The 25,520-nt window shown below is 39.8% G+C and overlaps 2 protein-coding genes across 2 annotated transcripts; both read right to left on the reverse strand.

Annotated features, from left to right (window-relative positions):
* Window positions 1-724: 724 nt before the first annotated feature.
* On the reverse strand, window positions 725-1,991 carry LOC133131196 (cocaine- and amphetamine-regulated transcript protein-like). Its single transcript, XM_061246429.1, has 3 exons — window positions 1,746-1,991; window positions 1,479-1,562; window positions 725-1,106 (listed from the first exon to the last, which is right to left on the reverse strand). The coding sequence occupies exons 1-3, from the start codon at window positions 1,902-1,904 to the stop codon at window positions 999-1,001; spliced, it is 351 nt and encodes a 116-aa protein (XP_061102413.1). The 5' UTR covers window positions 1,905-1,991; the 3' UTR covers window positions 725-998.
* Window positions 1,992-22,241: 20,250 nt separating this feature from the next.
* Window positions 22,242-25,099, reverse strand: cartl (cocaine- and amphetamine-regulated transcript-like). Its single transcript, XM_061246739.1, has 3 exons — window positions 24,839-25,099; window positions 24,392-24,466; window positions 22,242-23,861 (listed from the first exon to the last, which is right to left on the reverse strand). Exons 1-3 carry the CDS (start codon window positions 24,971-24,973, stop codon window positions 23,754-23,756), a joined length of 318 nt encoding a protein of 105 aa, XP_061102723.1. The 5' UTR covers window positions 24,974-25,099; the 3' UTR covers window positions 22,242-23,753.
* Window positions 25,100-25,520: the final 421 nt, after the last annotated feature.

Below are 25,520 nucleotides of genomic sequence, written 5' to 3' on the forward strand. Positions count from 1 at the left end.
GGAAAAAGCAATCGTGGGAATTTTTTGTACTCTCTCTTAGATAATAAATGGATTTGCTCATGAAATATGTATTATGCAATCTATGAACAATTATCTATTTTTATACCTGTCTCCAGGGAAGGGCACTGTTGGCAATTGCAGGATCGTAATAGGTATCTGTAGTATGAACACCCTAAGATATATTTTTTTCACAGAAATTGTCTAAGGGCTGACTGGAAATTGTTTAATAGCATGCATGATTTAATAGGATAAACGCCCTTAAATTAACGTTTAACACACTTGCTGTAATTCCGTGCATGTATGTATTTATGTGTAGCACCTGTACTGTATGCACATGGTGTAACGTTCTCAATAACAAATTGAGATTTTTTTCCAAACGCTTTAATCCAAGGCTGTTCCTGATCATATCGTCCTGTATGTTTTCATTTCAACTATAATTTGGCACACTTAATTCTAGTAGCAGTTCAACGAGACCTCTAGCTGTCGAACACGTACTTCTTTCGGGTTCGAGTGAAAACATGGACAGTAGATCACCAAGAACAGGGTTGGGCAGCCCTGCTTTAAGACGTGCCATGGTGTTAAACTGAATGGAAATACTGCTGCACCGTGCACAATGTGGAAAAACTGTCCAATGTCTCCGCGCGCACGTTCTGTCTGGTAGTTCATTGCCTTCACCCTGACAGTTTGTAAATGTCAGCAAAAATAGTTGATGCACAGACCACACTTTACAAAACAAGATATGACATATTTTAATAGTCATACATTTTACTTACAGCTGACAGTAAAGTATTTCAATAATATTCGTGAGTTCTTGTCATCTAATACCCCATCGCTATCAAACGCGCCATTCCTTCAATAGAATGGCGCGTATTAGACAATAGAGTATTATTGTTCTGTTACAAAATTATGCAAATAATATTTGTATACTTTGAATGTATGGTAAATCCATTTCTATTACACCCGACCGTAAAGTACGATACTTTTCAAATCAATATTTTTCACAGGCATTTGAGCAGAAAAAAGTTGCAAAACGCCCCGCGTGGACAGTCGCACATCTTGCCGATTCGAGATCCTTTTCTCACCGCGCATTGCTCCCCTACGTCGCACTGTAGAGGATAGAGAAAGAACACACTGTATTGCAACCCAATACATTATTAACATTATTGTGACTGAACTCTTCTTTCGTCTGTCTCAATCACTCTAAAACTAAAAAACAAAGCGTTTGAAGTTGGAGAAGGGAGTGTTGGAGCAGCAGTCAGCTTTGGGTGTGAAGTCCCAGCACTAGCTAATGAATAACTGCATCCAAAAGGCAACTCCGGTAAAGACGTCGTTAATGACGTATGACTTTATTTTGCACTGAGAATTTCTCACTAAGGCAGCAGTTACAGAGACATATAGATTGACAATAGACTGCATCCTGCTGTTTAAGTGATTTTTTTTTAAAAGTAGTCTGTTAATACTCAGCATCTTATATTTACCGTAGGAACCTGACCAAATTTCTTTTCCCATGGCGAAATTCTTTTACTCTGCAGTTTTTCCAGAACTTCTTGGAGAGCACCAAGCTGTTGAAATTACATAACAAACATTTATTGGATAATGCATCTCCTCTCTTAATTTGTAAGTTGATAGTTCAGTATGTCATAATTTTATATAACAGCATAATTATAAATCCTCAAAAGTTAATTATTATAACAACAAAATGTTTCTTGCCATAAACTGCTTTGGAAACAAAAAAGAAAACTTACGAGCTGTTTTTCGTTGGTCAGGTTAGGATCATTAGGGTAGAAGTCCGTTAAGGCTCTTGTATCTAAATTCAAATTCAATTCCGAATCGTCAATTTCAGCCCCACTAACGACAGACAACAGCACAACCAGGGTTATCGTCCACAGTGTTGAGCTTTCCATGGTCCTGAACGAAGTTCTGTTCTGTTTTTCGACGATTCTTGTTCAAATGCCCTCTCCTTGCAGTACTCTCACTTTTATCTATTCCACACGATTCCTGGTCATTTTAAATTCGTTTGCTCCTCCTCAGCCATTGATTTCTTCATACGTAAGAAAGCCTGCATGGGTGACTCATTGCGTAAACTTCCTGGGTAGTTCGTGTATATTTTAAGAAAAGGGATTGAATACCCTGGCAATGTCTTTTTCGGCTCTGCAGCGGGCGTGTCTCGTGACATTTAATGAACATATATAATGAAGCCATTGGAAAAGTAGCAAAACACACGAAATGTTATACAAAACATAGTGGGTAGTAGGTTCCAAATAAGCAGCCTTATGTAGAAGAAATGTTGGAATGGGGCTACATATATCAACCGTAGCTTTATAAACCTAAAACACGACAGTGAGATGGATACTTAGCATCTTAAATCACTCGTCTTGTATATATTATGTAATTTACTCCTGATTTACAAATGACAAAACATTTAACTTTATTTTACCCATACCGTTTTAGGGGTTACTATTTTGTTTGAAACCATCAGTGCGTCCTCCAGTCCAAACTGAATACCATTATTTAAAAGTATATTATTTAACATTATTGAAACTGTATATAGCCTACAGAAAATGAATAGTTTCATTGAGTGTTTAAAGTAATGTTTGCACAGATAATGAGCATGATCAGAACTCCACCCCATGGAACTCATGGAATTATTTAAACACATTGATATTGTTGGAAAGGAATGCAAACGGTGTTCAGTTGTGCAGTCCAATGTCAGCTACGTAGGCATTGGAGTTAATCAATGTGAACTATTTGGATGAGTGATACATGGACCGCCAGTACTCCAGTAAGATACACTACCATTCAAAAGTTTGGAATCTCTGAGAAATGTGTATGTTTTTGAAATAAATTGATACTTTTATTCATCAAGGTAGCATTTTACTGATTAAAAAAATATATATCCAAGATATTGATAATGTTACATTGTTGATCTAGTGGTTTAAACCGGTGTTTTAAAATCCAGCTGTGCAGCTATGCTATAACAGAGACATAATACATGACCATGAAAAATGACAATAATATGTATTAAAAAGAGTATCACATTTGTACTAACATATATTTTGCTCCTTCCTTATAACATTCACTTTGGAGAGAAAACATTCTTCGAGTACATTTATGTGCATCCCCTGAACTGCATTGCATGACTAACACAGAGGATCAAGCTGTGCTTCAGCTTGCAGGAACATTGTTAGGAATGGCCATTAATCCTGCCCTTTGCAGATTCTGTATTCCATTTTGTTCACTTGAAAAAATGATTAAATCTACCCATGAGAGAACATTGCATTCTTTTTTATTCTCAACCCCAATGCACTGAGATTGATCACATACCACACCATCAGCACATTCTAGTGTTGCTATCCCTTCTGTACTCCAGACACCTGCTATGCAAACATAATATTCCCTCACATAACACAGGACACAGCAGGGGGTGGCCCAAGCCCAGGTGGTGAGAAGCAGGCATGATCACATGAACTCATAACAATACTCAATCTCAAAGAGATTACACAGAGATTATCCACATGAATTAAATAAACCCTATTTAGTACAATATTGTCTTATATGAAAATGTTTCCAAATCAGGTAGGGGAATCTGCAATACAAGCAAAGCCAAAGCTACAATTGATCCTGTGTGAGACAGAGGCTTTTAATGAGGAGATTAAACTGCACATCATCTGGCTCCATTCATTACTACAGGGTTTAAAGCCCCAAATGTGTTTTGCATTCAAAGATAGGAAGGTGGATTAGAGTTTTTGAAATATCAATATATCACATAATTAACGTGGGACTGATTTTGACGCAATGCCATGAATAATACCAGAATATGCTGTGAGAAAGTTCAAGCACTGTAGATCCACTCCAATTTTCTGTAGGCGTCAAAGAACACAAGAGGATCACACTCTTATTCTCAGCTGAACTGTGGCTGCTTAATTTCATCTATTTGGCTGGTTTTACACATTCTCATGAATCCTTTTGACCTTGATTCTGTTTTGTTTTTGATGAGAACTGCAGCTATAGATTCTAATTCACTGCCTTAGCTCTTATTTTTATGCAATGATTGTGAGGGATAACAGCTGCGTTCATTTTTCATTTCCAAATATTAATGTTAGTAGAAAATTAGGCTTGTTCTATTTTAGGACGAGGACCCAAAGATTAGAGAAAAGCATATTTTCCTTTTGTCAATTTCAGAGATGAGAGATCGGCAGATTCCATGGGCTCTGTGAAATATTTTGAACTAGTTCACTTTTTTGTCCCTAGTTTTTCCACACTTTGTCCATGTCATGTACTAGTTACAGTACCCCATGTAAGTACCTATTCTCAATTTTGTCTTTTTGTAAGCCATGACCACTTTGGTAAGTTCGAAACTCAGACTGAGTTGAGCATTCCAGGATAAGGGGTAACATGGCTTTATTTCAGGGCATCCGGGTCACCTTCATTATTCTTTTTGTGTGTCCAAATGATATAGCACAAATTTGCCCCCAGGGCAAAGGGTACAATTGATGTCCTCTATTGATCTGAAGGTAATCACAGAAGCCAGCCTGGATTTAAATGAGCAAAACAAGGTTCTCATCAATAAAAAAAGCCCACTATCTCATTTCTGCTTGAGTTTGACACTTAATTGCTCTCTTGTTCACCCTTTTTAATTAGATTCTATTTTCCTTGTATGACCTGTGTATTGTAAACATGATTTTAGCTTGTGGTCCTTTTTTGGGTACTGATACCCCTTTGTTTGCTGAGCCCATGAGCCCAGAGTACACTATCACAGTCAGTGAGAAATGTCTTAATGAAAGCAAGGTAAGTGGAAAGGACATCTAACAGAAGGACACCTAACTCCGTAATATGCCAGGGAGAAATTTCAGCTCAAAGGTTTATTTTATAACCCTGGCCAAGGGAATCAATTACCTAATAAAATGTGTAGAGGATATCATCACATGACTTTTGCTGTACAGGGAAGGGAGGGTTTCCGTTGGCTGGGATGAAAGCATCTTCTGACACACGAGTAACCCCCACTGGTCAATCCAGCCGCTGAGATAGAAGCAGCAGGTCAGAGATCATCCCCTACTGTAAACACACTGCAGAGGGCCAAGTAAAATGGCATGCAATTTTTGTCAGGGATGAAAAAAGGCTAACAACATCATAGATTTCCACATCAAAGGCATCTCAACTTAGACATCTTGATTTGCATACTAATGAATGTCTTGTTTTTACATAATTTGTACTATGTCAAGGGTGTATTGTCTATGCTGTATCAATCTTTATGTAGCCAAGCAACATCTGGCTTATTCCCAAGTCTGACAAGCAGCCCAATCTGCCATAATGCTAGAACGCTAATGCTAATCTAATTCATAATCTCTTATTACTCAGAAAGATACAATGTATTGAACAATTGAACATGTCCATATCGCTCAGTGTATCTGGAGAAAGATGTGAGAGGCATGTCCTTCTTCAGAAAGGAGAACCCATTCTTTTGTTTCAACGAGTTATACAGTATATTAAAGACATAAAATATTATAATTTTCTTAAAATTCTTACAGATGCATCAAATAATGATGGTAGTAGAGTTGAAGTAGCTGTTATTGTTATTGTCCAGAGCTCAATGATTGGTCATGAAATAGGTGGAGATTATTTATATGCTCAGGTCAGAGAAGATATCATGATGGAAATATCACAATATGAAATGATGGGACTGAGGGTTCATTAGGGTACCTGCTCCTGCGGGATTGAAAGGAAATGAGTTGGCAGATACATTTTGGATATAAATATAAACATAGGTTAAGGATATGATTAAACATGAGATGAAGGAAAAGCAGTGGGAGTGAGATGCACAGGAACAGAAGAGAAGAAGCAATAATATCAAGACTTCGACACGACTTCTCAGTAAGTTATTTATAATGAGAAAACATAACACAGGGAAATGTGAAGAAACTATAGAGCATGCCATTCTCTACTGCTCTAAATATTCTCAAGAGAAAAAAGATGTAATCAAGGTTAAGAGGAAAACAATTACATTTTGAGTTAAGAGGCATGTTACAGAGAAGTTCAGGGGATCTGTGTTTTTCATCTGTATTTTAATTTATAACTAATTGAAATGCCTTATCCCTGCCTTATCCATGTATGCTTGTGTAGATGGCCAGGGGGGCTCCCAGAACAGATACTGCCAAACACAACTGTGTTTCCTTTTAAGATTGTTCATAACAATTCTAACTATGGTCCTTCTGAACCAATATCCTGTACTGAGACACTACCAAAATCTGAGACACTACCAAATCCTGGTTGATTTCATTATTTATCAAGGAATAATGCCATTATGATACGTCAATTTAGCTTCTTTTTCAAGAATACATTCACAAGAACAAGGGGAGTTTTCTAAAATGACATTCCCATCACAGTCACCAGACATGAACCCAGTAGAACATCCTTGTTGTGTAATGATGAGGGAAATGTGCACACTTACTTTATACTTTAAATTAGCTTTAATTGGACTTTAGTTTGCTGTATAATGGATTATAATGGATGCGACAGGCCCTTCTTATTTTATTAGAACATGTTTGCAATGTTTCAATTTCTTCAGATTCTTCTGTTTGCAGTGATCCCTGATACCTCCCACAGTGCCTTCCGGCACGGGCATTCTCCGAAAGGCTCATAAGAAGAGGATTCAAGCGGTGCTAAGAAGTGCAATTGAGCCATGTAGATCCCAGGTAAATTATCAATAATCACAGGGGTTGAGTCCTGTTTATTAAAAGCCCATTATCTCAATGTGTCTATGGCAATCAGGCTGTGCTTAAAGCAGCTGGTGGTCTGATGTGAGGTGAAGGCATGCCCTCATGCTCCACCTCATTTTCATTCACAGTGACAGAGCCAGCGTGATGCCCTCTGAGCCCAGAAGGTTCTTTCTGCTGTTTTCCCCCATGTAATTACTTTTTCATAGGACTGGGGAAGAGGCTATGCTGTCACGCAGTGTCTCTGTCTGCTTGTTTGCCCGGTGAAGTGTGTGGGTCCAGGCGCAGCATGACGTCACTGAATGGAAGAGGCGAACCCATCTTCCGAGGTGCGAAAAGTATTTTCTACACCTATCAGGCCAGTTAAGAGAAAACATTTCAGGAACATTGGGGAATATTCTTACTTCCCCCAAGGCTCCACATTTTTTGTGAGTACCATCATAATGAGAAAGTTGAACAAACAGCATTGACTTATTGGGCAATAAGAAGTGCAGTCATAGGCAATAGGCTGTTGGCTGAGCACCAAAGCCAATCACAGCCACCTTGAGTGTGATATTGCTTTTATGCATACATTTTTTACACATCCTTTGAAAACATCAGTTTTGTCTCAGCTGGGTCCCCTTTCAAGTTGTGGTTTGGTGTATTTGGTATATTGTAACATGGTGGATTTTGGGTCATAACAGATTGGGGGCTCATCCGGGATTGAACCACAGATTTTCAATTTATTCTGCTTTATTGCTTGTTTCTATTTCTGGCAGCTATGTGGTGCCAGCATTGTGATTTGTTGCATGGTTTCTCGCTAAGTATTACTTTGTGTATAGTTTATGGTATAATTTTTCTCGTTTGTAAGTGTTACTTTGTTGCTTGGTATTACATTGGGTCCCACTCGTAGCACTAGCTTGGTGTGTCACTTTGAGGTACCCTGTCTTGCCACATACCACATACCTATACCAGACGAGTGTTGTGATTTTGTTATTTAACTGTTGTGCGCATTTAGAGACACAACTCTTTACTTTTGAATTCTGCCAGCCTGTGTTTCTGTGGATATTTTGCCAATGACCCAACATTCAGTTGGACAGCTGCTGTATAGTTGACCTTCTGTTAATAGCACTACCTTAAAATGTGGTCAACTCTGTGACAAAACAGTAAGGTCATTACAGTGAGGTAATGGATTGATTGCTATAACAGCAAATACTGTCTGTGGGTGCTAACATTAGGAAATCAACCCTTATTAAGAAAGAGTGCGCTATGGTTCAGCTTAAACAACAAGAAATTGGAAGTAAACGCTTAGGGCAGAGAGGAAAGTTGGAGGTGAATGTGTGCTTAGGGGAGTTAGAGATGAAAGCTACTGTACCGGCTTGAATAGTACAGCCACTTGAATTTGATCAGAAAAAATATTTTTCATGTAGATAAATATTTCTCAATGTTCGGGTTGCCATATCAATTTTCAGGTGGTCTAGGGATGCCAGGCCGCTGTTGTTGCAGCGTGTGTTGGTTGGTAAAGCCTAGGACTCTGAGGTGGTGAAATCTGCAGTGCTGAGGGCATATGAGTATTTACACAAGGCTTATTGTCAGAAGTTTTGGCAGTATCGGAAAGCCGATAGCTAAACCTTTGCTCATAAGAAGGAGGGTATGTTTTACCACTGGGGAACTGAACAAGGGTATAATACGTTTGAACGCCTCTGCAAATCATTATTGTGGAGTTTAGAGGCTTTTTGCCTAAGCGTGTTTCCATCAATTTTAACAAACACAAGGATTGAACAGGCAGTGGAAAGCAGGAGGACCTGGGATCCAAAGGGAGAGTGCATTACTGTTGTAAGACACTTGGTCACGTCATGAACAACTGCTTGTTACATTCATGTAATGTAATATGATTGTCCGTTCCTGAAGAAAAGGAAGGAATCCTGAAAAGGGGTTTCTCCTATGAAAATGTCCTTTCCTGAGCATTGTCATCCCCTAGAAAGGATGTTGCTCTCCAGGACTACATGCTATTCCTATGCTATTCCCAATGAGCCTGTTTTTCTGAAACCAATGAAAATACAGAGAGACACTGGTGCTGCAGTCTTTCATTGTGGAGGATATATTGCCTTTGTCAGAGAGGACCTCCTTAGGCACCAGTGTCCCTGCACAGGGATCTGAAATGGGCTCCATTGACGTGCCACTGCATGCTATTCTGCTCAGGCCTGACCTTGTGGTGGGTCGCACTATTGAGGACATGTACCCTTCATTTTAGGAAATGACTTAGCTGGGGGCAGAATTTTGGCTAGCCATGAGATGAAGCCTGTTCCCTCTTGTCAAATGCCCTGACAAACTTACACAGAAAAACCCTGATGTATTTCCTGCCTGTGCTGTCATGGTGTCCAAGGGACTTGTGACTTGCCCCGACACTGAAGGCTTGCAATGTTTATGAGTCAGATGGCGCCTATGACTTCACAAACTCTTCACAAAGTGACTCTTTACAAAGCTCTGATTTACAGTCTCCCTCTACTGTTACAGACGAGGAACAATGAGAAGAAGGAAGCCTGCACACTAATATGCTCCTGATACAGCTTTACTGTAGACAACGCTTCATCAAGGGTAAAATCAGCAATGGGAGACAGTAAGATTGATGGTGTCGAGGGGTTTTAGAGGAGCTGATTTCTAAGCAGAGGAAAGACGTTATTTCTCTCTTTGAAAATGCAAGGGGAAATTTCTTTGGTGCCAAATGGGTACCTTGTGAAAGGTGGTGTTTTGATGAGAAAATGGAGAGCAATCGACGCTTCAGTTCAAAACGTCTATAAAGTAGATTATCAGATTGTTGTTCCATCTGTACTCAGCAATGAAGTGATGTCTCTTGTTCATGGTGACTGCCTTGCTGGTCATCAGGATGCGATTGGCTCTTGTGAGCGTGTGCTAAAACACTTCTTTTGGCATGTGAGAGTGAAAGAATTCTTGTGCAATTGAAGTGCTCATGAAGTGCACATCTACTCTTTTCCAGATTGACAGACCCTTACCCACTTGTTTTTCTTTGCTGCATAGCAACTATCAGCACGTCATGCGGTGGAGTTTATTTATTTATTTATTTGTTTTTTTTACAAACCATTTGAGGGATGCCTGTTTCTGAGGATGCTGGAACCACTGTGGAGCACTGCTTTTGCAAAGATGCAGAATTACTTGTGTGCATCTTTTCACGTGAGTTCCCATGAGTTCAACAACTTCTACCTAGAGCAGTGGTTCTTAACCTTATTGGAGGTACTGAACCTTGCAAGCTTCATCAGTGCATTCACCGAACCCTTTGTAATTGGAAAAATTAAATATGATTTCTTCAAAACATAGGTATATATTTTATTAGTGCACAATGGCTATACTGTGTGTGTCTTGACCCCTGCTGAACCCCTGAGACTGTCTCAACGAACCCCTGGGGTTCGATCGAACCCAGGTTAAGAACCACTGACCTAGAGATCTACAGTTCACTGTCTGCTGCATACTAACTGCTATTACCTGCTATCACATATACACTCACTGAGCATTTTATTCGACTTACACACATTCAGTTATGATGTGTGTTCAGAGATGCTCTTCTGCATACCACTGTTGTAATGTGTGATTATTTGCGTTACTGTCAGCTTTGGCCAGTCTAGCCATTCTCCTCTGACATCGCTCATTAACAAGGCGTTTCAACAACTGCTGCTCACTGGAATTTTTTTGTTTTTGTACCATGCTTTGCAAACTTTAGAGACTAGTGTGCATGAAAATCCCAGGAGATCAGCTGTTTCTGAGATACTCCAACCACCCTATCTGCCACCAACAATAATTTTTCCCCAAACTGTTGTTTGGTGTGAACATTAACTGAAGCTCCTGACCTGTATCTACATGATTGTATGCATTGCACTGCTGCCACAAACTTGGCTGATTACATATTTGGATGAATAAGCAGGTGTAATAAAGTAAAAATGTTCCTAATAAAGTGCTCGGTGAGTGTATATTCTACAAGTTTCCTCGATGTAGCCTTGCTGTAGCCTAGTACAACCTAGTACCATTTCACCGTGGGCTTCTGACAAGCTGGACTGGCAACTGTTAAAGATAAATTCATTCTTTTATTGTGAGGAAGGGAGAATGCTGAAGTCCATGTCTTTGTAGGACACTGTTGTTACCGTTATTAATACTGAAGCAGAATCTCTGTGTCAATGCAGCTAAACTATGAGACAGCTCTGATTCAGTGGCCCTGCCCCTCTTGCGTCATACTGAGGTAATTAGAGGGCCTGTGCAGCTCTATCTGCTGTAAGAAAGAACATGCTTATTTATTTAATTACAATGTATGGATGTCTTATATCTTTGACATTATCTTTTGTCATAATGCTGAAAATCATCTATACTCTCCTAAGTACTCCCACACTGAGCTTTCTCGTTGAGTGTTCTGAATTTGTTCTCAAATAATGATCAAATCACAAAGTTCATCCCTCTCCAAGCAACCAGATATGAGTGACACAATGAATTCTTTGGAATAATTACTCACTTTTAACCAAACTAAAAAAAGATTTAATAATTGTAGAGGAGGAAGGGAGAAGATAATTTTATTGTCGACCAACAGCCACATATTACACACATTTGTTCTTTTATGTCTATCATGGTGGAGAAACATTTTGACCTTTTTGAAAACATGCTATTTATTCTATTTAACCTTCATTTAACCAGGAAGGTCAACTAAGAACTCAACTATCTTTTGCAGTGATGACCTGCCTACATGTTAAACATGTTCATTAAAAAAAGACCCTAATGTACAGTATCATACTGTGTTGCTAAGAACAACTCCAGCTTTTTCTTTACCTCTTTGAAATACAGTATGTTGGAATTTTTATTATGACTGATTGTTATTAGTAATTGATATTTTGCTGATTTTGGGACTTTGAGAGTTTTGCAGTGAGTTATAAGCACTCTCTCTGTCAGCTGTTTTACTTTCCTCCCCCACATCTACTTCTCCTAACAAGGGGAGTTGAAAACCTCATCTTCACAGCCAGGGAATTCCGTTCTCTGACTCCCAGCCAAGATGGTGAGTAAATATGTTCCTCCTCCCAGTCTTATACATATATACATTTTCAGTAAATTGTCTTGATTTAAAAAATATATTTATTTTCACACACACACGCACGCACGCACCCCCACAATATTCTATCTCACAATGAATGCATACTGCTTTGTTGTGTTGGCGATGACGGTGTCTTTATCTGCCGTACTGAAATTATATGCTGTGTGCTGCTCAAAATAGAGACTGTGAGTGGACAAAACAAGTATTGCTTCACATTCCACTTCTTAAAAATGCTTGTGAGACTCCTTCATTGAAAAACAAACTGGAATATTGCACCTTTAAAGACAAGGCAGATGATGTGTCACCTTGAATCTAATAAGAAATGCAATTATTCTGACATTTGAATAAACTGTGCACAGAATCTTTATTTAGTCGGGTCAGGTAATTAGAGCTGAGTGCCATGCATCTGCAAAATTATGAAATGTAAACAGAATTATTGCCTGCGTGGGGACCTAGCAGTCAGAGATTTCATTACTGAAATGTCGTGGGTCAACTTTAGATGCCAGATGCCAAATAGTTCAGACCTTCAGTCCTTTCAGGGTCCTCTATGGCAACATCAGTACACCTCAATCTTTCAAGATGATGTTGGGCTGCAGGGGCGTAAGGGGTAGGGGACATGTTAGTGGGAGTGAGTGGGGGGAGGACCTGGCACTGATGGGGCTCATGTCTGGCAGGTATAAAGCTGTGAAAACATTGCATTTGATACAAAAGCCTTTGCTAATTGCATTTGGAGACAGAGACTGCCCTCTAATGCTTGGAACTTTGAATTGCATTCCATTGTACAAAGAAATACCAGTTTTCTGCAGCCTCCACCCAGCATTATACAGGGCTAAGGACCAGTTGGTAATGTGTCATAGGCATGTAGGCATTATTACTATTAACAAACTAGTAGTGCTACTAAAAACGACTAAAAGTGCAAATGTAGAGCTGAAGAAAATATGAATGAAATGGAATGGAACAAAGACGGAACATTATTTCTTGCTAAACTAATCTAATGGGAATAAAACACGTTCCAGGCTGTCACAACCCCACTGCAGGCAGGTTTAAATGAGCAGGGTCATTTTCAGTTTCTTTTTACGATGTTTTTAACTAATGTTATGTATCAAATGGAGACACTCTTGACCCCTCTGCCCTGAACAACTACCGGCCTGTCTTCTTCCCTTTCTCGCTAAAACTCTGGAACGGGCGGTCTGCTCCCAACTGTCCACTTATCTTCTCCAGAACAATCTCCATGACCCCAACCAGTCTGGCTTCAAGAGTGGCCACTCCACTGAAACCGCCCTGCTCGCGGTCACTGAGGCACTCCACTCTGCTAAAGCAAAATCCCTCTCCTCTGTCCTCATCTTCCTCGACCTGTCGGCCGCCTTCGATACAGTCAACCATGAGATTCTGCTCTCATCGCTGTCTGGGATGGGTGTCACAGGTTCTGCACTCGCTTGGTTTTCCTCCTACCTCTCTGGTCGCTCCTACCAGGTGACTTGGAGGGGCTCAGTCTCCGACCCTCACCCCCTACGAACTGGAGTCCCGCAGGGCTCGGTTCTTGGGCCTCTCCTCTTCTCGCTATACACCATGTCTCTTGGTTCTGTTATCTCTTCCCATGGCTTTTCTTATCATTCCTACGCTGATGACACCCAACTCTTCATTTCCTTCCCCCCCGACACCCAAGTCAACACACGGATCTCTGCCTGCTTGGCTGATATCTCTGCGTGGATGACTTCCCATCACCTGAAGCTCAACCTTGCCAAAACTGAGCTTCTCTACATCCCTGCTAAGTCCTCTCCGTCAATCGACCTCTCATTGACTGTTAAGGACTTTGTAGTTTCCTCCTCCCGTACGGCAAAGAATCTTGGGGTGACTCTTGATAACTGCCTCACCCTGGCTCCACAAGTATCCTCCACTGCCAGAACCTGCAGGTTCTTTCTGTATAATATACGCTGTATCCGTCATCTCCTGACTGAGAAAGCCACCCAGCTCCTAGTCCAGGCGCTCATCATTTCCCGCCTGGATTACTGCAACTCCCTCCTAGCCCAGCGTGTGCCATCAAGCCCCTCCAGCTGGTCCAGAATGCTGCAGCCCGCCTGATCACCAGTCAGCCCAGGTCGGCTCATGTCACCCCGCTTCTCATTGGCCTCCACTGGCTTCCTATTGCCGCACGCATCCGTTTCAAGGCCCTAGTGTTGGCATTTCAGGCTGCTAAGGGGACTGCCCCACCTTACATACAATCCCTGATCACTCCCTACTCCCCAGCTAGACCGCTCCGGTCTGCCAGCTCTGGTCGCCTTACGGTTCCCTCTCTACGTGCTCTACGTCGAGCTGCACGTTCACGCCTGTTTTCCGTTCTGGTTCCTCAGTGGTGGAATGACTTGCCTACCACTGTCAGAACAGCAGAATCCCTCCCCCTATTTCGACGCAGACTCAAAACCCACCTTTTCAAACTCTACCTTAGTCCTCCCTCCTGATTTCCCCTGCCCCTCCTTTCTGATATCCCTATCCTTGTCTAACCCCCCCCCCCCCCAAAAAAAAAAAAAAAAATGCAATTATGATGACAACTATGTTTAGAACAGCATTTCATGTGTATTTTGCTAGTTTTTGGATGTGATGCTTTGACTTATGGTAGAACCTATGCACTTGTAAGTCGCTTTGGATTAAAAGCGTCTGCCAAATGACTAAAATGTAAATGTAAATGTAGGATATTTGTCTTTTATATCTACTGTGATGTACTGTTCATTACCCTTTAAATATCATATAGTATATTTAAGATAAGTAGCCTGGCATTGAGTTTATGCCTCAGGTATATTTAGCTGTTGTCATTGTGGCCATATACACTTTATCCAAAAGACAAATCTATCAAGCTGAAGGACAGAAAGGTGGCCTGTCAAAACAATAAGACAATCTCACAATTTTCTCTCCATCTACCATCTCTGGCAGGGGCTTTCACTCAAGCACATTGCTTTATCAAAGCAATAAATGTCAGGGTTTGGATTGAATTACTTATCGATCAAAGAAGACACAATACTTTGTAACTGCTTGGTTAAAATGTTGGTGCTGTTTCAACTACAAGTATTATACACTCACTTAGCACTTTATTAAGAATACCCGTACTTACTTATTCATGCGATTATTTAATCAGCCAATAATGTGGCAGCAGTGCAATGTATGTGTGTGGAAAATTATATCTATGTATACAGAACTGCTTCAGAAAATGTTATTCATTTGACAGTTGTAATATTTAAGCCAGTGTATGCACATACCAGTATGGTTAAATCAGTGTATCTGTACATTAGCTAATGCTACCATTGTATTTCATAAGAAATCTAGACTAGTTATGATAGAACTGAGGTTTTACTGCAGTTTCTTTAGTTTGTGTATTATTGAAACTAACCAATGGGTGGCAGTGTTATCTTATTGTAAAACAGTACAGAAGAAAGTTAACACTTCTTGATCAGGGGTGGGGGAACCCATTCCAGGAGGATTGGTGTATATGCAGGGTTTGTTTCCACTAATTACTGTCTCAATTAGACCAATGCCAGTCCACTCATAGATTAGACTCAAACAGTTTTCAGCTGTAATTACTGAGCTTATAAATACATGTAACTAAAATATCATGTCACATAAATGACTGGGGTTCTTAAATAATTCAGAGTTGACATCCAATAACAGATTCAGCCCTCCGGGAACAAGGTTCTCTAGCCCTTTTATAGATGCTTCTTTGTTGATAAAATAATACTTTGCTTATAAAATAAGCAATGGAAGAAAAATGTGCTTCAATGGTATTTGAATTTGAATTTGAATTTGAAGAGCTGAATATCTGAATATTAGCTGTTGAAATGAAGATTTTAGAATCAGTTAGCACTTTAGACAATTATTCAATCCAACAAACACTAACCAACAAGATTTAGTTGGTTAGTGTAATCAATAAAAAACTTTAATGTAAATGCCGCCTATAAAATGTTTTCAAGTATTACATAAAAAAGACAATTATAAGGAAGGGAGAAGTACATTTTGCACAAAAAATAAAATTGGACTTCTCAATCATTAAAACAGAGGGCACAGTTAGTAGGGGCCTTCCTCACTAAAACCCGTCCTCATTGACACCAGGATTGTGATTGCTGGGCAGGGTTGGACAAATGCATGTTACCACTTAATGTTTAAAAGATGGAAAATAGGAGCAGCCATATCTGGCGCTCCAGAAGGAGAGACCTCTCTGAGGACTGATTATTCTCACAGAAAGCACATTCACAAGCAGAAAGCATTGCATCAGCCCTGCACTATGCCTGGGATAAATGGGTAGTTAATATTTGCCTGAGGGAGGTATTACTTTGAGTCATACACAACCATGGTTTCAGTCCTGTAGAGCAGCCAACAGTGAACTGAATCTATAACTAGAAGGTAATGAGTTAAAATCTTCACCAGGGCATTGCCGTTTTCACCTGGAGCTTGGCAATTGACTGTAACTATTTCCAATAATTAGCCGGTTACTTTCAGATAATTGGCAAATATAATATAAACTGGGAAATGATGTTCACTCTGAAAATAAATTATGTATGTTGTGCTTGTTTTCGTAAGGCACAATGGTTCCCAAGGTTGAACGAGGTGTGATACAATTTTGAAGAAACATAATAAAATATAAGTATACTAAATGTGTATTGCTAAATGCACAAAACTATCTTTAGCAAAACTCAGGACTCTCAAAGGTGGTTTTGTTCAGGTCATACAGTGTTCAGGGTTATTTTTCCTCATCAGTGGTGAGAGCTTTCAGCTCTTCAGCTCACTGCAAAAATATTTGTTTTTAAACAAAGGGGCGACTGTAGCGTAGTGGTTAAGGTAAATGACTGGGACACGCAAGGTCGGTGGTTCTAATCCAGGTGTAGCCACAGTAAGATCCGTACAGCCGTTGGGCCCTTGAGCAAGGCCCTTAACCCAGCTCCAGGGGAGGATTGTCTCCTGCTTAGTCTAATCAACTGTACATCGCTCTGGATAAGAGCGTCTGCCAAATGCCAATAATGTAATGTAATGTAAACCTGTAACAAGATTTCAAAACTTATGCTTTTATCTCAAGAAAATATTGCTTGTTTTTTGTTTGACAAGTGAAGTCTTACCCCATTGATAAATCTGGGATTGGGTCAGACTCAACTCATTGGTAATCTCTCAGTCTTATTTAGTTTTAGTCTTATTCTCTTAGTCTTATGTAGCAAAATAGTTATCAAGTGACTTATACTTTAGCTTTTTTGTAGTTCATGTGAATGAAATCAATGGTATTGCTTGGATGTTCCAGTGGCAAGATTATGATTACATTCTTAATAGTTGGACATATGGCATGGCAATTAATTAATTAATATCTTAATTTCACACTTCAGTATTCAATAGACTTGTGGATGTGGAAATTAATCCACCCAGTTTATAGCTATACCACAGTCATACCCATTCTCTATGTTCAATTTAGTTTCAATTGACTTTATGCTTTGAAAATAAAAAGACTTTATCAAGCAGGCCTCATTCTAAAGTTAATGAAAGCATCCTCTGGGCGGAAAATAGCCCCCTGCCCAATTAGTCATTTGGTCATTTTGATTAACAGGGCTTTTCTGTTTCATTAAATATGGTAATTACAGGGAAGCTTATCAAATCATATTTTAATTAATAACAAAGTACAATTAAAATGTGCTTTGTTTAATATAAAGTATAATTTGCTTTGCATTATTTATAACCATACTTTTATCACCATACAATTCATATCATCCAAGCCATACAAACTATATACAGTGCAATCTGTAAGTATTTGGACAATGATAAAATGTATGTTCTTTTGGCTCTGTACTTCAGCACATTGGGTTTGAAATGGACCGATGAATATGAGGATAATGTTCAGGCTGTCACCGTTAATTTGAGGATATTTGCATCCATATTGGGTGATACATGTAGGAATTACATTGCTTCTTATATATAGCATAGTATACAAAAGTAATTGGACAGCTGGCTTCTCAGTCTTTTCTGATTTGTCAGGTGTATTCAATCACTTCCTTTGTACATGTATGTGAGAAAGCTTTCAGTATCTAATCTTGATTCAAGGTTTTTGATTGTCTTTTATTGTCTATTATTGGCATTTTTCAACATGAGTACCACAGTTCAGCCAATGAGTTGAGCCAATGAAAGTCAAGGAAGCCATTATGAAGCTGAACTAAGAAGAAAAAAACATATTAGCATAGGCTAAACAATAGGCTTGAGAGGACAGAGAGTGCTGGTGTGTGTTTGGATCATTGCCTTGCTGTGGGATAAAGCACCATCCAATGAGTTTGGAGGCATTCGATTGAACTAAAGCTGATGAGATGCTTCTGTACACTTTATTTAATTTAATCTGCTGCTGCTGTCAGGCAAGGCAGTCCTCATCTTTTATAATCAAAGGTGTGTTACTCATACTATATAATCTGATTTGGTACATGGTTAATACATACAATATATCAAAGTAAATAATTGGTTATGTCTCATCATGTACTGTAGCATGGATACTGAAGCACACATGGACCTCAAATCTTTAATGTTTCTTCAGGGTTGCAGGGGGGCTGGAGCCTATCCCAGCATATATTGGGTGAAAGGCAGGAATACACCCTGGACAGGTCGCCAGTCCATCGCAGGGCGCACACACCATTCACACTCACACACTCATACCTACAGGCAATTTAGACTCTCCAATCAGCCTAACCTGCATGTCTTTGGACTGTGGGAGGAAACCAGAGTACCCGGACGAAACCCACGCAAACTCCACACAGAGAGGCCCCGGCCAACGGGGATTCGAACCCAGGACCTCCTTGCTGTGAGGCGGCAGTGCTAACCACTGCACCATCCGTGCCACCAGCTTTAAATCAGAAATAATTATTCTTACTTTATATATACTTTGGGAGTCCAAGGGAACACTGGCAATAAAAGTCTCACCCGTTTGGACACCTAGAAATGTATAAGAAAGAGAATGAAAACACAGACAGACACACACACATCCATACAATATTTCTAACTTATCGTTGTCCATGGGAGAGTCAGTGCCTGTAGAGACTGGCCCTGCTGGGAGGCCTAAATGTAGTGCTGTACATGCTTCAGATATCCCCCCCTTCAGTGTGATAGCTACATTTTTCAACAACACTCTTCATTTGTCTCTTGGAGAGAAGGGTGGTATATCAGAAATGTTATCCAACAAAAGGGGAAGATGTGTCAAGACATAAATTGGAGCCATTCGACCCAGTCCCTTGTTTCCTGTGGGCAAGGATAACATGACAATCGAAAAATGCAATTAGCACGGCCTCCCTGCACAACCCAGCCTCCTGCAGCAGTCAAGCGCACAGCATTGTGTCAGCAGCTAGCAGACACAGATGCGGCAGTGTTCTGCTCTAACCTAATAAGAGGTCGCGAGACAGGAAGAGTGAATTTGCAGACATGCTGCATCTACATGGGTCTGACAGCACAGCTAACTCACTAACATGCAGACCCTCATCACTGAGCACCAACAGGGGTCTGACAGCACTGCTAACTCACTAACATGCAGACCCTCATCACTGAGCACCAACAGGGGTCTGACAGCACTGCTAACTCACTAACATGCAGACCCTCATCACTGAGCACCAACAGGGGTGTGACAGCACTGCTAACTCACTAACATGCAGACCCTCATCACTGAGCACCTACATGGGTCTGACAGCACTGCTAACTCACTAACATGCAGACCCTCATCACTGAGCACCTACAGGGGTCTGACAGCACTGCTAACTCACTAACATGCAGACCCTCATCACTGAGCACCTACATGGGTCTGACAGCACTGCTAACTCACTAACATGCAGACCCTCATCACTGAGCACCTACAGGGGTCTGACAGCACTGCTAACTCACTAACATGCAGACCCTCATCACTGAGCACCAACAGGGGTCTGACAGCACTGCTAACTCACAAACATGCAGACCCTCATCACTGAGCATCTACAGGGGTCTGACAGCACTGCTAACTCACTAACATGCAGACCCTCATCACTGAGCACCAACAGGGGTCTGCCAGCACTGCTAACTCACTAACATGCAGACCCTCATCACTGAGCACCTACAGGGGTCTGACAGCACTGCTAACTCACTAACATGCAGACCCTCATCACTGAGCACCTACACGGGTCTGCCAGCACTGCTAACTCACTAACATGCAGACCCTCATCACTGAAGGTGTTTGTTCTCTCTTCACCTTTTCATTATGTCAAAGCAAACTGTCGCGCTAAACCATTCAACACCAGAGGACATGAAACATTACTTCCCCATAAGCTTGCTGTCACCTGAATTTATCTTTCAGCTCAAGCAGAATGGGGACACACTCGTTCACCTTTCTTAACACGTCAGAGCTAAGGGTTGTGCCTGGAGCTAGCGGCTGCGTCCACAGGCGGGGCAGGAAATCAAGCCCTAGAGCCTGCCTCCATGCAGCTCAACTCCAGAGAGACATGATGTGATCCAGCTATCTGACTCTTCGGATCATTTCGCTCTCTAGTATGCAGTAATACAGATGTCCTGTCTTCCCAAGCAAATGTATTTTCTTTCAGGTTTAACAAGTCGTTACCATGGTACAGTATTAGTCAGATTTTCAACAGAGGCATCAGGAAATTAAAAAAAATATTTATCTGCCTCTATTGTTGATGCCCCCTTAAAGATCTCGCATTGCCACAGAGGCCAAGGCATTGAGTAACTCAGACCGCATTGCCCTTTATGTATTGCCTTAGGCCAAGCAGGAGTGGAGCACTATGAGATTAAGCAATAAAGATCTGTTGCTGACAACTTGTTTTTATTGCATGCAGGAATGATTGTTTGGTTCAACAAGAGAATTGTATATTCTGCACTTGCTGTCCACCCTGGGGGCAGGGAACTGCAGGATGTTTAAAAGAACTGTAGTCACATTAATTACGTTTTATGGATTTGTACCCTTACAAACTGCTGGTATGTGTTTAGTGAAGTGTGGTGCTTTCTAATCTCTTGAAACTACAGAACATCTATCCATTTGACAGTTCAACAGGGTATTTTCTGGTTATTTTGATGACACTGACTAATTCATTGAAACAATTTTTACATTTGAAATATGAGATTTTGATTTTGAGTGAGGTACACGCTTTTGGAGGTGAACCATAATGTTCTGCCATATTAATTGTTTGGCAAATGCACCTACAGTTATGAGAACATTAAAAATGTTCTGGGAAATGGGCTAAAGCGATTGAGAAAGTAAGTGTGTATCAACTTCCATTGAATAAAACTCTTTTAGTATCAAAAACCGATTTCAATATAGATCCATTATCTATAAAATATTGATGGAATGATTCAGAAAAAGTACATGTTGACTTCTTAATGGAGATAAGTGCCTTTCTTACAACTTCAACAATTATGGGACACACAATGCAAGATTATGCCAATGCAAGAATGTACTGTATGCACAATATTTATGAGCATTCTGCTCTGAAGCACCTGTCTACCTGAAGCAAGGCTCAGCTCCCTCCTAGTCAGCATAGAGAGTTTTGCGAAGAGCCCAACCGTAGGAGTCCTCATGAAATGACGCTGTTCCCAGAGAAGCCAGCTGTGTGAACGAGGTGGCTCAGTGGCAGCCCAAAGGCACCAGGTCTCAGCCAACCCCTCATTCAAAGCCACATGCAAGGCCAACCAAACAAACAATACAAGAGACCAGCTTCAGTGCCTGAGCTTATCATCACTATCAATATCTGTCTGTTACAATAGGCACATGTGGTACATGATGCAAAACCATGTCTGAGTGATCTTTTGAATAACTAATGTTTGCTGGTTTTCAGTGTGTGATGACAGGGTACTGTTGAGTGTGCAGGGTACACTGACAATAAGCTTTGTTGACAGAGACGGACGCTACTGTAGAATTTCATTGCAGCATTTTGCTCATTTTGCATGTTATGTTTGCCCCTACACTTTGCATGTGTCTCTAAATCATGAGTAAGCTATATGCATTTCTATAACAATGTTACAATTAGTGCCTGGCTTTCATACACACACACATACACAGCATAAAATGTATTATAGAGTAGCATGATCTTCATAGTTGATGCTAATTGGTCAGACCTCTTGAGTTGAAGGATCATTAGATGTGAATGGTTTTTGTTGATTAGACATTCTTTGTGTGTAAATACAATAAGGTGGTGAAACATTTTGTCACACCATAACATAACAGAACCCACATTTTCTTACCATGTCACAAACTGAAGCTAGTAACCTAAATTAAATACATTTAGATACATGTATGGAAGGGAAAGAATGAATATACACGAAGGACATAGCCTAATTTTCTGGAACTGAGAATGCTGTATTCAATAAAATAAAATAAAATAGGTATTTACGAAGAGAATTTTAGAAAGCCTGTTTTTAATTATCCCAATAAATGCAACACAATTTTGTGTCTTGATGTTGAAATAAAAAGTCTAATTTGTTTAGGGTAGAGAACATTATATTTATTTATTTTTGCAAACGATACATGCATAATTCATATCTATGCAAAACACACAGTTTGAGTTTATTCCTTTGAATGTTAGAGAGGCCTAGAAACAGAAACAGAAACATAAAATAAAAACATTATACAAAAAGTACATAGTGGTTGTTGTATCTAAATCAAGGACATCATAAAACTAATACAATTCACCACACCCCTTCCCCTCCTCAGCAGATATCTCTGCAACTTGCTCTCAGTATAGGATATTATTGATATTATCAATGATATTCGTTTTTCTCAATCGCTTTGGCCCATTTCCTGCAACATTTTTTATGTTCTCTTAACTAAAGGAGCATTCGCCTAAATAGTTTATGCATACAGCAAAACATTATGGTTCACCTCCAAAAGAACCACTTTCAAAATCTTTAACTCATGTCTCAAATTAAATCATTGTTTAAATGAATTAGTCAGTGTCATCAAAATGAATAGTCCCTTTATCATTGTTTAAAATCAAGACAGTCATAATGCTTAGTCATATAGTCATTCGGACAGTGCACCCTGGAAGAGCATGAACACTTGTAAGAGATTGGACAACAATCTTACTTATTGAGAATACATTTAATTGATAGTGTGACAAGGTGACAGCTGACATTACATCAATACCATGTTATTCACATTTAGGGAATATCTACTTGACATATTATGACCATTTTGCACATGGTGACATACACAAAGAGTAGCTACACAGATGTGTTTGGGAGTAAAACTATTCAACATCAAACAACATAATCTATTCTGATCAGCAAGAACTATTTGATTTATATTTGGGTCAATTGTAGACAATCGCACTTAATAATTTGCATAAATGTGCTTCACATTTGCGATTTGTAGAAAGCATTGAGAAATTGCGTTCTGCTGTGAACCAGTGATGTTAATGTGTGGTGGTTTTCATATGTTGTTTTGAGAATTTTAACTGTCATTCCACAATTGGGCCAAAGCCATTGAGAAAAACAAATGATGATCATCGATATTAATTTACAAAAGTAAATCTCATACCCTTCATAATAACAAGATCAACCTCTTCTCCTCATTAGTCTGTGTCAGGTACATGTCTATCCATGTCTCTCTGTTTGTCCCCTTTGGTTGTTGAGTTTAAGTCTATATCTGTTTGTCACCTTTAAAAAAAGTCTAAATTGTTTAGGGTGGTGAACAATACATTTATTTATTTTCCAAACAATGCATACATAAATAATATCCAAGCAAAACACACAGCTTGAGTTTATTCATTTGAATATTCAAGAGAGGCCAAAAAAACAGAAAAACAAGAACATCATTATGTTTTTTTAAAAGGTACATACAGTATGAGGCGTTCATTACATCTAAAATCGTGGAACTTGGGAAGCTCTTGGGGTGATGCTGTTTTGATAAAAGACAAATGGTTATATTCAGCCAGGCCAGAAATAATTCGCTCTGCCTCTAGTTGTGGCGGAATTCGTGCAAGAGAGAGGAAGAAATGGGTCTACAGGCACTTGAGGAGGAAGGAGTTACAGTTGCGTCTCCCTGCGCAGTCACACAGCTTTCCGATGCGTGGCCCCAGTCTCACAGCACAACGGTCCCCTACGCCACACTATGTGGGAGAGACAGAGACATAATGAACGTTGGAACCGCTACGCAAACATGAAATGCATTCCGTCAGAAGCCAAACAATTAAAGCATCGTTAATTAGTTGAATATTTCAAAAGAAAAGGGCTTGACTGTGGTTCCCTGTTTATTTGAGAATCGGTTTTGCTAATTAGTGCATGTCTACTATCTTGATCGCCTTATAATTGTTTTCGCGCCTGAAGAATAAAGCTGACATTCGCCGACCTTGTTAATTGGTTCTCCGTTCCGCGTGGCTGACGTAAAATTGAACTGCTGTAACTGAGCGTTTAGAAAGTTTGTTGATCGATAAGAATAAGAACAGCATTTCAAACAAAGAATACGAAAACAAACTAAGCATGCTGAAATAATTAATGTATGGCACAACGTCACTGTATAGGCTAACAATTGGCAATTGGCACAGCTAAAATGAAGAACAAACACGTTTACACAGCCCTTATAGTATAAATGTTATTTTTTGCTATGTATGATGACAGCGTGGATGCAGGATAAACTAACCAGCGGGATGCTTCCTCTCTTCTCCGTGGACGGTCTGCTCTGAAACTTTACCAGCAGCTCCTCCATCGCTTCCAGCTAAGCGCAAGGACAAAACATTTGCATACTTCTATTTCATAATTGTGAAAAATTGAACAGTATGCTATTTCACGAATAGCCTATGACATTAGTCTGAATTAAATTAATGGACTATTATAGTCAGTACCCTATTAATTATTATAGCCAGTCAGTATTTGCTTCTCATGACCAAAACAAACGTTTTTTAACAGTGTGCCATTTAATTTTATAAACTGAGATATATTATATCCCTAATTATAAATACATGTAAAACGTCACCAATTTATAGGACATTCTTAAAAAGTATCTTAGAAGTTTAAAATTAAGTAGGCTAAACATGAAATTTGTAAAAAAATTAAAAAAAAATATTTTTAAACTAATGTTGTTACTTACGAGGTCTTTCTCAGTGGAATCAGGAGATTTCTTCGCGTCGAAATCCTCTGCGGACACTTCCCGCGATTGTCCGCTACACATGACGGACACAAGGCTGATGCACAGTAGCCCGATCAGTATCCCTGAGCTCTCCATGGTACTAACTTTGGCCGTGTCACGGCGTTGATTCCTGCGGCGTCGAAGGGGACTAAGAACACACTGAGCTCTAGCTGGAGGTAGCAAACCCTCTACCTCAGATGCCCCTACTTTCTTTGAAAGGTGAAACAATAATCATGCAGCTTTTATGATCAGGCTAGCCCCGCCTTCAAACCCATTATTCCAATTGAGGGCCTTAGATCGGAAGTTGAGCATCTAAGATTCCACCCTTTTTTCCTTATCAGAAAAAGAGAAATAGCTTTTCTGTATTGTGCATTGTGACCTTATTTCCGTGAACAGTCATTCACACAATAATTATGGAGTGCAATATGAACATTGGGACAAAGTTTTGTAACTTCATACCAATACTTGGTATAGGGGGACTTGACTCAATGTAATGGCATTGTTGTAATACAGTTCACAAACTATTTAATTAAAAAAAATAAATGCAGACATTGAGAATTTTGCCCCATAGTCATTATTTGATTTGAAAATACTAATTTGATCAGCACAGAGGGAAAACAACCAAATTTGTCACAACTAACCC

The sequence above is a fragment of the Conger conger genome, chromosome 6 (genome assembly GCF_963514075.1).
Source record: "Conger conger chromosome 6, fConCon1.1, whole genome shotgun sequence".
NCBI classification, from domain to species: domain Eukaryota; kingdom Metazoa; phylum Chordata; class Actinopteri; order Anguilliformes; family Congridae; genus Conger; species Conger conger.

What these genes read in the sequence shown, in the direction of transcription:
- LOC133131196 (XM_061246429.1), bottom strand. Translation starts at nt 1,904, where the DNA reads ATGGAAAGCTCAACACTGTGGACGATAACCCTGGTTGTGCTGTTGTCT. An exon ending in TGACCAACGAAAAACAGCTC is followed by an intron (nt 1,563 to 1,745) that starts GTAAGTTTTCTT and finishes TAATTTCAACAG; the next exon opens with CTTGGTGCTCTCCAAGAAGT. An exon ending in AATTTGGTCAGGTTCCTACG is followed by an intron (nt 1,107 to 1,478) that starts GTAAATATAAGA and finishes TATCCTCTACAG; the next exon opens with TGCGACGTAGGGGAGCAATG.
- cartl (XM_061246739.1), bottom strand. Translation starts at nt 24,973, where the DNA reads ATGGAGAGCTCAGGGATACTGATCGGGCTACTGTGCATCAGCCTTGTG. An exon ending in ATTCCACTGAGAAAGACCTC is followed by an intron (nt 24,467 to 24,838) that starts GTAAGTAACAAC and finishes CCTTGCGCTTAG; the next exon opens with CTGGAAGCGATGGAGGAGCT. An exon ending in AGAGAGGAAGCATCCCGCTG is followed by an intron (nt 23,862 to 24,391) that starts GTTAGTTTATCC and finishes TCTCCCACATAG; the next exon opens with TGTGGCGTAGGGGACCGTTG.